Source organism: Garra rufa, chromosome 22 (genome assembly GCF_049309525.1).
Source record: "Garra rufa chromosome 22, GarRuf1.0, whole genome shotgun sequence".
Classification (NCBI taxonomy): domain Eukaryota; kingdom Metazoa; phylum Chordata; class Actinopteri; order Cypriniformes; family Cyprinidae; genus Garra; species Garra rufa.
The window spans coordinates 11,461,920-11,473,998 of record NC_133382.1 but is presented as its reverse complement, the minus strand read 5'-3'; the positions used below and the strand labels follow the sequence as shown (position 1 = coordinate 11,473,998).

The following is a 12,079-nucleotide window of genomic DNA, read 5'->3' as shown; positions in this document are numbered from 1 at the left end:
AACTTTCATGGGGTCAAGGGCAAAAACAAGTCATCTACTTACTGCCAGCTTCTTGCCGTTGAGAAAGACACGGACACCCTTAGTGGACCCAGCAATGTCATATGCACGTCGAGTCAGCAGTGCAACAGTGTCTTTATTTAAAGCCTCCATCTTAAATTTTGCCAGGTCCGGCTGGAACGTGATGCAGGTATAGTCATCGCCATCAAAGGGTTTGATTTTACACTCGCCTGCTCGGCCCATGTTATCAAACCATGTCTTTGGGGAAGAGATTAAAACCGTTTTAACATGTTGGTCCAAGATAAGGCACATCATATTTTGAGCTAAATTGCTTCATCTGACTGTCAAGTCTAATAGTATATTGCAAATACTACTTGAAGCAACAGCATAAATGCTCGATTTATTTTTTCATTTGATTTCTTCTCACAGACTAACATACTGTACCAATTACAATCCTGTTTGGTAGGAAAGGAAGCAAGAACACAACCAGTTTTATAAAATCAATAGTTAAAATACTCAATACTATTTTAGTATTATATATAAAAACATTTGTGTGGTAATTTTATTTCAACACACACGGATCATTCAGGTATCAAGCTTACCTGTTTGAAACTTTGCTTTGACTCTCGGCAGGCCGTCTCCACAGTGAACTTGGTGCTGAAGATGTTACACAGCTTCGCACCGTATCCATTACGGCCACCTGATGACAGCACACATGATTAAACATTCCAATAAACTCAAGTCCATTTATATAAATCCATTCACTTCCAGCTCAACCTCACCTGTGACCTTCTTCTCATCATCATCATAGTTACTGGAGGTCAGGAGTTGGCCGAAAATCAGAGCAGGAACATACACCTTTTCCACCTTGTGCTCAACCACAGGAATACCCTTCCCGTTGTTCCACACACTGATGGCATTATTCTCCCTGCATAGTACACACAAACATGCATCACTCAGATGTCTTCTCAATCTACACTAATAATCAGAGCATGGGAAGTACTTACGAGTCAATGTTGACCTTGATGCAGTTCATAGTTTTGTCCCTCTGTTTGTTATCAGCAGCATTCACTACAAATCAAATCAAAACTAACATTGAATTAAAGCTGCAAGCAGCGATGAACGGGCCCTCGCACACGGGCTCACCGCCGACCCGTGGCTTTAGGAACACAGCAAATGGTGGGTAGTATGCTTTTAATACAGTAAAAATAGGAGAAATATGTCAAAGTCACTTAAATGTGCCAAATTTCCTGCTGCCAGCTGGTGGCGCTATGCCTATAACTGATTATTGGCATGTAGATGTGTTCAGGCCACCACTTTCATCAAACATATGAAGTTTGGTGCAGATTGACCTTGGTATGTTTGAGTTAGTGAAAGATATGATATATCTTGCTGCCAACAGGTGGCGCTATGATAATATCTGAATATTGGCCTTTAGGTGTCTTCAGGCCAGGACTCTTACCAAACCTGTGAAGTTTGAGGCAGATCGGACATTTTATGGCTGAGTTATAACAACTTCTATGTCCATGGCGAAACATCAAACTTTGTCACGCCGCCACAGACACGCCCTTTAACGAAAACTCAAGATCTTCGCAATTTAAAATCTCTAAGGCCTCTACATCAGACTGACCAAATATAATGTTGATATCATTAAATCTCTAGGAGGAGTTTGATACAAGTCATTTCCTGTTGCCAACAGGTGGCGCTGTGATTATAATAGAATATTGGCCTTCAGATGTGTTCAGGCCAGGACTCTTATCTAATATGTGAAGTTTGAGGCAAATCGGACATTTTATGGCTGAGTTATAACAAGTTTTATATCCATGGCGAGACCTCGAAATTTGTCAGGCCGCCACGGACACGCCCTTTACCGAAAACTCAAGATCTTCACAATTTAACATCGCTACGGCCTTTATATTAGACTGACCGATTTTGGTGTTGATCTGAATAAATCTCTAGGAGGAGTTGGTTGTAGAGTACAGCATGACACTTCCTGTTGCCTGCAGGTGGCGCTATGACTATTACTGAATATGGGCATGTAGATGTCTTCAGGTCAGGAGTGTTATCACACATGTGAAGTTTGGGACAGATAGGACATTGTATGCCTGAGTTATAGCAACTTCCTTTTTCATGGCGAAACATCGAAATTTGCGAGGCCGCCACGGACACGCCCTCCGATGAAAACTCTAGATCTTCACAATTTAACGTCACAAAGGGCTTTAGACTAGACTCAGCAAATTTGGCGTTGATCCGAATAAATCTGTAGGAGGAGTTCGTTCAAGTACGACACCTGAAAAAGGCAAAAATGACACAAATTTTGTTGAGAATATTAATATTAACCGACTTCCTGTTGGGTTCCGGATTTTGCTCCAAGAGGCTTTTTTGTAGGTTTTGGTGTGTTACATGTGTGTACCGATTTCCGTGCATGTACGTGAATCACAGCTGAAAGCGCACACCGCTGAACGTCTAAAGGTGGCGCTGTCGAGCCATTTTGCCACACCCACTTCTGAAACCCAAATCAGACGTAAATTTTCGCCAGGTTTGATGTGTGTGCAAAGTTTTGTGAGTTTTCGGGAATGCTTAGGTCCTCTAAAATGCGATTCACTTTGGAGAAGAATAATAATAATAATAATAATAATAATAATAATAATTAAAGCTGCAAGCAGCGATGAACGGGCCCTCGCACACAGGCTCACAGCCGACCGGTGGCTTTAGGAACACAGCAAATGGTGGGTAGTATGCTTTTAATACAGTAAAAATAGGAGAAATATGTCAAAGTCACTTAAATGTGCCAAATTTCCTGCTGCCAGCTGGTGGCGCTGTGCCTATAACTGATTATTGACATGTAGATGTGTTCAGGCCACCACTTTCATCAAACATATGAAGTTTGGTGCAGATTGACCTTGGTATGTTTGAATTGGTGAAAGATATGATATATCCTGCTGCCAACAGGTGGCGCTATGATAATATCTGAATATTGGCCTTTAGGTGTCTTCAGGCCAGGACTCTTACCAAACCTGTGAAGTTTGAGGCAGATCGGACATTTTATGGCTGAGTTATAACAACTTCTATGTCCATGGCGAAACATCAAACTTTGTGACGCCGCCACAGACACGCCCTTTAACGAAAATTCAAGACCTTTGCAATATAACATCTCTAAGGCCTCTAGATCAGACTGACTGAAGATAATGTTGATATCATTAAATCTCTAGGAGGAGTTTGCTACAAGTCATTTCCTGTTGCCAACAGGTGGCGCTGTGATTATAATAGAATATTGGCCTTCAGATGTTTTCAGGCCAGGACTCTTATCGAACATGTGAAGTTTGAGGCAAATCGGACATTTTATGACTGAGTTATAACAAGTTTTATATCCATGGCGAGACCTCGAAATTTGTCAGGCCGCCACGGACACGCCCTTCAACGAAAACTCAAGATCTTCACAATTTAACATCATTAAGACCTTTATATTAGACTGACTGATTTTGGTGTTGATCTGTATGAATCTCTAGGAGGAGTTTGTTGTAGAGTACAGCATGACACTTCCTGTTGCCAGCAGGTGGCGCTATGACTATAACTGAATATGGGCATGGAGATGTCATCAGGTCAAGAGTGTTATCACACATGTTAAGTTTGGGACAGATCGGACATTGTATGCCTGAGTTATAGCAACTTCCTTTTTCATGGCGAAACATCGAAATTTGCCAGGCCGCCACGGACACGCCCTCCGATGAAAACTCTAGATCTTCACAATTTAACGTCACAAAGGGCATTAGATTAGACTCAGCAAATTTGGCGTTTATCCGAATAAATCTCTAGGAGGAGTTCGTTCAGATACGAGGCCTGAAAATGGCAAAAATGACACAAAATTTGTTGAGAAAATTAAAAATAACCGACTTCCTGTTGGGTGTCAAATTTAGCTCCAAGAGGCTTTTTTGTAGGTATTGGTGTGTTACATGTGTGTACCGATTTTCGTGCATGTACGTGAATCACAGCTGAATGCGCACACCGCGGAACGTGTAAAGGTGGCGCTGTCGAGCAATTTTGCCACACCCACCTCTACAACCCATATCAGACGTAAATTTTCGCCAGGTCTGATGTGTGTGCGAAGTTTCATGAGTTTTTGGGTATGTGTAAGTCCTCAAAAATGCGATTCATTTTGGAGAAGAATAATAATAATAATTAAAGCTGCAAGCAGCGATGACCGGGCCCTCGCCATATGCGCAGTCACCATCCCGATAGCATCAGGAAAACGGTGCCCAGTTGGCACATGCATTCTGTCATGTATCTGGTCTGTCTTCTCATCATGAACTCTTGCACACACATTCTGGACTGCAATCCCCATAAGCCACTGCACCAATCACTGCACACAGCTGCTCCTCGTTTTCCACCGAACTGATTGCTGCAAACACCTGTTTCACATTTACCCACATGCATTTAAGCCACTCACACACACAGCCACCTTGCAAAGTCTTATCGTTCCATATGGTCGTAATTCTAAGCGTTTTTCTCTGTGTTGGATTATCTGTGTATGACTCTGGACTGTGTACCCCGTTGACGATTCCTGCTTCCTGCCATTGCGACCATTCCCTGTCTATCGAACTGTTTCCCGGATTACCTACGTTGTTCCTGTTTTCTGGTGATTATTCTGGCCTGTTGACGATTCAAATAAATGCTGCAAATGGATCCGCACGTCTCAGTCTGACTCCATGTGACACATTCATAGTAACCCTCTGCCACTTTGGATTTAAAGTTTACAGAATTGAAAGGGTTAATTAAAATCAACACACAGACACATACACACAATATTTAAAATTTTGACATCCAGTTTAATTTGTTAACATTAACTATATTAGTTAACATGAACAATAATTAAATAGCATTTATTAATGTTAATTAATATTAAGCTAAAAAAAAGTATTCATATATTATTAAAAGGTACATTAGTACATTTATTTATATTTGTTAAAAATATTTGTGGGTTCATGTATTAATAATACATTATAAGGGTATTCTTAAGGCATTATAATGAATGCATAATAAATTATAAAAAACCTTATAATATGTTGTATCATCTCATGAGCATTCATAAGAACAGTTTTAATGTATTAGAATTTTTTTTTTTTTATTATAGCTTTTATGAGTATGATTACCTCCTCATAGTTATAATGTATAAGTCTCATATTTTGCCATCTTACTGATGTCACTTTACTTAAAGCATACAAAGATCACTTATAAGTAATAATAATAATAATTCTCAAATAGCCATAAGATCAGGTATCAGATCAGATGAATGTATAATATGATCAGTTTAATTATTTTGATGGTACCCGTTAGACAGCTTTTTATAAGTAACTCTGCAACTGCATGTCAGCTAGCAGTAATTATTATTTGTTGTGGTAAATATATGCTAACACTGTATTTAGACAGTTCCCCAAAAGACAAACTGATTATAAGTAACTTTGCAAGAACATGAACCTTCTACTTAGCCTAACATTAAACTAAGTCTACACTGTAAGGAGTGTTAGTTGGTGAGAGTTAGTTGTTAATAGTCAATAGAATAGAATATAATGTAAAAAATAAATCTAATGTGATATAGTCCATTACAAATGAAGTAGGTTTAAAATGGTGTCTACTGTGTGTTATAAATAATCATAATCTTAAAAGTTATAACCTCTAATATTTAAGTATTATAATGTATGATAATTGTTGTTATGAATATTCATTGGATGATATAATATACGTTTTTTTATAATGCATTATGCGTTCATTATAATGCCTTAGAAATACCCTTATAATAGGGGCTTCATAGAAAGTGTTACCAAATCAGTGAGAGACAAACAAAACATTTCATAATTTTTCATTAAAAAAATAACTAATTTTTTTATGCTTTTTAGTGTTTATTTTAAAAATAGGTAAAAGTATTGTGACAGTACAGTACATAACAACTCCAAATAAATCTATGCATTCGTTTCTTTGTTGCACATTGAGAATGAACAGAATAGGATTAGAGGTAAAAATATTCCTTATCATGCGAGGACCTCTGGTGTTCATCCCTTGTATTACAGTCTTCATTTCTCCCTCTCTCACTTCTGGATACTTTTAATGTTTTTGGGGCCTCTGAGCATGATACAATTTTGATACCAAGCGTATTTTCTAAGAATGATTTGTTCTTCATATATACAAAGTTTTGAAGAGTTGGTATTAGGCACTTTAAAGATATATGAAAATGAATGCTACTTTTTTTACTGTGACTTTTAAAAAATCACCACATCAACACCGTTCAAGATATCCAAAATCCGCTCACAATTTAGCATTTTGAGTATATTCTTATCATGTTGACAAAGTTTGGTGTGAACTTCTTGTTTCTGCTTTGTTTAGTATGATTTTATTTACAGCCTGATTTTTCCAAAAATCCACATTCAAATAAAAATACCCAACTTCTTGTTTATTATAGCTAATAAGTGTTAATTAGAAAGTTGTCCGGCTTGATGAGACCAATATATGTACCGAGTTTGGTGACTGTAGGCAAAACTAAACCCCCAACTTTTGTCAAAAGGTGGCGCTATAGAGTGCCTCCTCCACGCCCATTTATGGGCTTTTATCAGTGTCTAAATATCATTAATACAGATGTGTGTGTTGAGTTTCATGAAATTCCAAGTATTTTAAGTGGCTCGAAAACGCAAAAAACTAAACTTAAAGTTTGACACGTTGCCATGGCAACATGATAAAAGTTATCGATAATGCCCTTCACAGATTCTCATCGGCCGTGTTTCGACATTATTGGGATGAAGTTTCAAGCAAATTGAGTAAAATTAAGAGGCTGATTTAAAAGCATTTAGAAAACGTTGCGCTTTCTGCTGCCAGTTGGTGGCGCTATAACTTTAACTCATAATAGTCACATCTCTGTGATTGGCATCAGACGGTGAACAAACTGCTGAAGTTTGGTCAAAATCAGACAAAGTGTGTTAAAGTTATTGGATACTTCCTGTTTCTCATTTCTCGCCATAACTTTGTCGCCCCGCCACGGCCAAACCGTTCGAAATATCAAAATTCCCCTGGCAATTTTGCGTCCCCAATGTCTTGAGATCATGCTGACCGAGTTTGGTGGCCATCGGTGGATACACCTAGGAGGAGTATATCAAATTCCATTGCATGCGCTTTTTAGACATCCCTGAATAGCTGACTTCCTGTTGGGCGAAGCACTGACTTTGAGCATGAAAGTTGTTCGGCCCGATGAGTTCTATATGTGTATGAATTTTGATAAATGTAGGTCAACCGGTGTGTGCTCCAGTGTCCCTCAAAAGTAAAAATTTTTAATGCTGTGCCACGCCCCCCCCAGGTGACCCCCCCATGTCAAAGTTTGTCCGGCCCTGATGGCCGCAGGTTCCAATGTGTGTGCAAAGTTTCAAGAGTTTTCGTGTATGTTAAGGGCCCCGAAATGACCCAAAACATTGATGAAATAATAATAATAATAATAATTAAAGCTGCAAGCAGCGATGAACGGGCCCTCGCACACGGGCTCACCGCCGACCGGTGGCTTTAGGAACACAGCAAACGGTGGGCAGTATGCTTTTAATACAGTAAATGTAGGAAAAATAGATCAAAGTCACTTAAATGTGCCAAACTTCCTGCTGCCAGCTGGTGGCGCTATGCCTATAACTGATTATTGGCATGTAGATGTGTTCAGGCCAGCACTTTGATCAAACATATGAAGTTTGGTGCAGATTGACCTTGGTATGTGTGAGTTAGTGCAAGATATGATATATCCTGCTGCCAATAGGTGGCGCTATAATAATATCTGTATATTGGCCTTTAGATGTCTTCAGGCCAGGACTCTTACCAAACATGTGAAGTTTGAGGCAGATCGGACATTTTATGGCTGAGTTATAACAACTTTTATGTCCATGGCGAAACATCAAACTTTGTCAGGCCGCCACGGACACGCCCTTTAACGAAAACTCAAGATCTTCACAATTTAACATCTCTAAGGCCTCGAGATCAGACTGACCAAATATAATGTTGATATCATTAAATCTCTAGGAGGAGTTTGGTACAAGTCATTTCCTATTGCCAACAGATGGCGCTGTGATTATAATAGAATATAGGCCTTCAGATTGGTTCAGGCCAGGACTCTTATCGAACATGTGAAGTTTGAGGCAAATCGGACATTTTATGGCTAAGTTATAACAAGTTTTATATCCATGGCGAGACCACGAAATTTGCCAGGTCGCCACGGACACACCCTTCAACGAAAACTCAAGATCTTCGCAATTTAACATCATTAAGGCCTTTATATTAGACTGACAGATTTTGGTGTTGATCTGATTAAATCTTTTGGAGGAGTTTGTTGCAGAGTACAGCATGACACTTCCTGGTGTCAGCAGGTGGCGCTATGAGTAAAACTGAATATGGGCATGTAGATGTCATCAGGTCAGGAGTGTTATCACACATGTGAAGTTTGGGGCAGATCGGGCATTTTATGCCTGAGTTATAGCAACTTCCTTTTTCATGGCGAAGCATCGAAATTTGCCAGGCCGCCACGGACACGCCCTCCGATGAAAACTCTAGATCTTCGCAATTTAACGTCACAAAGGGCTTTAGATTAGACTCACCAAATTTGCCGTTGATCCGAATAAATCTCTAGGAGGAGTTCGTTCAAGTATGACGCCTGAAAATGGCAAAAATTACACAAATTTTGCTAAGAAAATTAAAAATAACTGACTTCCTGTTGGGTGTCAAATTTTGCTCCAAGAGGCTTTTTTGTAGGTATTGGTGAGCTAGATGTGTGTACCGATTTTCGTGCATGTACGTGAATCACAACTGAAAGCGCACACCGCGGAACGTGTAAAGGTGGCGCTATCGAGCCATTTTGCCACACCCACTTCTGCAACCCATATCAGACGTAAATTTTCGCCAGGTCTGATGTGTGTGCGAAGTTTCATGAGTTTTCGGGTATGTCTAAGCCCTCAAAAATGCGATTCATTTTGGAGAAGAATAATAATAATAATAATAATAATAAACGAAGCAGATCCAATAGGGTCCTCACACCATCGGTGCTCGGGCCCTAATAATAATAATAATAAACGGAGCAGATCCAATAGGGTCCTCACACCATCGGTGCTCGGGCCCTAATAAACGGAGCAGATCCAATAGGGTCCTCACACCATCGGTGCTCGGGCCCTAATAATTCATTTTAATACTATCCTTCTATTAATTTTGCATTTGAAAGGGAAACTCCTACAAATGCATATTCAATATGCTCAGGTGCAAAAATAACTCTCCACGCCATTTCAGAACTAATTCTTTGCTGCGTGTCTTTAGTAGATCCAAACAGTACTATATTAAGGCCAAAAGGAGGCTTGTGCTGGTGCAAGCTGTTAGTAAATCTGAAACTTAATGTGGTCTATGTATGTGCATTGATCATTGTATGTATGTGCATAGCATTCATTAATTCTTTTCATCATAAAGCAATAGTGTCTCTTCATATGACTGATTAAATTTGGAATATTTTCATGATTTATGAAAGCTTCGGTTTCATCGACGTTCAACGGAGGAACAGAAACCTTAGATTAGAAAAAAATAAAAATAAAAATACAATGTGTGCCAAGAAAAAAAAAAAACAAGCATAACAAATGCAGATGCTTAAAAAGTGCACACTAAAAATGCTGTTATGCCTGTATTCTGCTTGAATTTGGTTTTATATTTAAATGAAAAGAAAACATACTTGAGTAGTTGTGCAAAGAAAAATGTAAGAGCAGGCCCATTTAATTTCACAATAAAAGTGTACCTTAAACGCGGTTTTGTTTTTAAAATAAGGCGATTAAAAAAAAGATAGATTTTTATAATATAAAGGGTAAACCATAATTCATAATGACTTCTGATAAATCATTCTAACAATGTTCAGATGAGTCCATTAGTAAAAATTGCTAGCAGCAGCACAAAAAAAAACCTTACCCAGAATCTCATCAAAGATCTTGTAGAGTCCTGGCACAAATGTGATATCTCTGCAGTTCATGCCAACATCCTCATCAAACACCCACATTTGCTAAACAGGAAAGAGAAAGCAAAGAGAAAGCAAAGAAACATTGGGTCATTCTACAGTTGTGATGGAACTTCAATTTGAAAACATTTAAACAATTAATTAGAAGAAATAGGAGTTGGCCAGGTTCCTGGCAGAACTAAACTGACTCAAGCTTTTGACTTGGTTATTTATTTATTAAAGTATAATTCAGCAAGAACTATAGACTTAGTAAAGTAAGCAACCACTTTAACCATGGATTCTATTCTTGTACTGTAGAAATGAAACATCATGGGTCAGACTCAGCATACATTATTCATAAACAGTGGGTGCTGATAAATATGACCTCTACCTGAGTTACAGGCTCCACAGAGCCTATGTAGGTGTCGGGCCGGAGCAGGATATGCTCCAGCTGGGTCTTCTTCTGATAGATCCTTTCCACAGACAGACGTTTCGGATCTTTCTTGGTCTTACTGAGAGGCTTATTCTCAAACAAACTCTATAAAAAGAGAGGACAAAAACAATGTTACAGTAATTAAATATGGGCCATTCTACAGAATTGGTGCAAACTGCTGTCCCACAGCCAAAAACACATTTAAAAAGCATTTAAAAGTATTAAGTATTAAGTATTAAGTATTCAAATCTTAGATGTTTACTAAGATTTTTTTTTTTTTATTATCAATTGAAACCCATAACAATATTTAAAATTTTAGTAAGCTTAATATATATAAAATCATCATTTAGTGGGAACTTGCAATTGGGAGGTACCCAATTGGAAGGAACCCTAACCCCTAAATTTCAACTTATGAAATTGACTCTGAAATATTTTTTTTGCATTTCAGTCCATTGTTGTTTTAAAAAAATAAAATAAAAATTGTGTTTAAGTCAGAATAAGCATGTTGATTATATTTTTACATAAATATTGTGTTACACTAAATGACAATGTCACACTTTATATGGGCATAAAATGACTTTTGTACATTTCTTTTGATGTGGAAATTTGAAATTTCTTTGACCCACATACAAATTGTGTGGAAAGAAATTTTTCACACGTTTTCAACTCTGACTTTAAACAAATTCTGTAAAATTGCTTTATTTAAAAATATATAAATAAACCTACAATATTTACGAAAAAACGGAGGGAAAAAGAAACTGTCCAAAGTGTAACACGCATGTCCAAAAAGTTAAGTCCACTGGTAGCGGTAGCATCAAAGCTAACAGACATGACAGACTAACAGCCACAGCATGCAAATTTTTTAAATCTTAGTGGAAAACGTCGTGTAAATGTATATATAAAAAATATTAAGTGTCACTTTCTGTTTCTGCCTTTATGGTGACACATGTAACAACCACCACGTTGCCCGTTTACTTCAACAACTGAATGAAACTGTAGCGGAAACAATGATTACCATCTTGCAAGGATGAGGAATCCCTTTTATTGACCTCGTTCCTAACGTTCAATTTACAACGTAATGCAAAAAACGTAGTTTACAATACAGAACAATGCATTGCGATACAGAAAGCACTACAAAACAATACTACCAGAACATTCGCTAGTGTCCAACCTTACCGTATATCAACTAACGTAAACTACAGTGTAGCATACTTGAGTACAACACGGTTAAAATCTCAACCTTAAAGTAACTAACGTTAATTTTATGAGTAAGTTAACGTCACTTGAACAATTTGAACAGATTTACACGCTGCTTATGGGAAGGGGGTATGTAACAAATACCATGCAAGTTACAATTTTAACTGATGTTTTTTATATAAATGTATATAAATACGTTATGTATGATTAAGAGTCTCGTGATTCGAATGATGCTGTATAAATTATTTTACCTTCAGAGGTCCTTCTGTTCCAGCCATTCTCACCGTTTAACGTTACCGTTACTTCTAGCACGAAACGAAACAAATTAAACAATAAAACAGACCTGCCTTCTACTGTTATCAAATCAGTAGCCCTGCTTAGTTACAGAAGATGCTCCAACCTATGTTAACTAAAGTTATCAACGTATGAACTAATCGGCTAACACACACGCAACTATAAACCCGAACCACACT

General features: G+C 38.0%; 1 protein-coding gene across 1 annotated transcript in view; it reads right to left on the bottom strand.

Annotated features, from left to right (window-relative positions):
* The window catches only part of top2a (DNA topoisomerase II alpha), a 32,816-nt gene extending 20,755 nt beyond the window's left edge, over positions 1-12,061 (bottom strand). Inside the window, exons 1-7 of the mRNA XM_073827989.1 lie at positions 11,858-12,061; positions 10,368-10,514; positions 9,952-10,042; positions 1,005-1,068; positions 780-925; positions 600-697; positions 43-255 (exon numbers count right to left, since the gene is read on the bottom strand). Coding sequence (XP_073684090.1) covers positions 43-255; positions 600-697; positions 780-925; positions 1,005-1,068; positions 9,952-10,042; positions 10,368-10,514; positions 11,858-11,884 — 786 coding nt within the window. The 5' untranslated portion in view covers positions 11,885-12,061. The remainder of the gene's footprint in view (positions 1-42; positions 256-599; positions 698-779; positions 926-1,004; positions 1,069-9,951; positions 10,043-10,367; positions 10,515-11,857) is intronic.
* Positions 12,062-12,079: the final 18 nt, after the last annotated feature.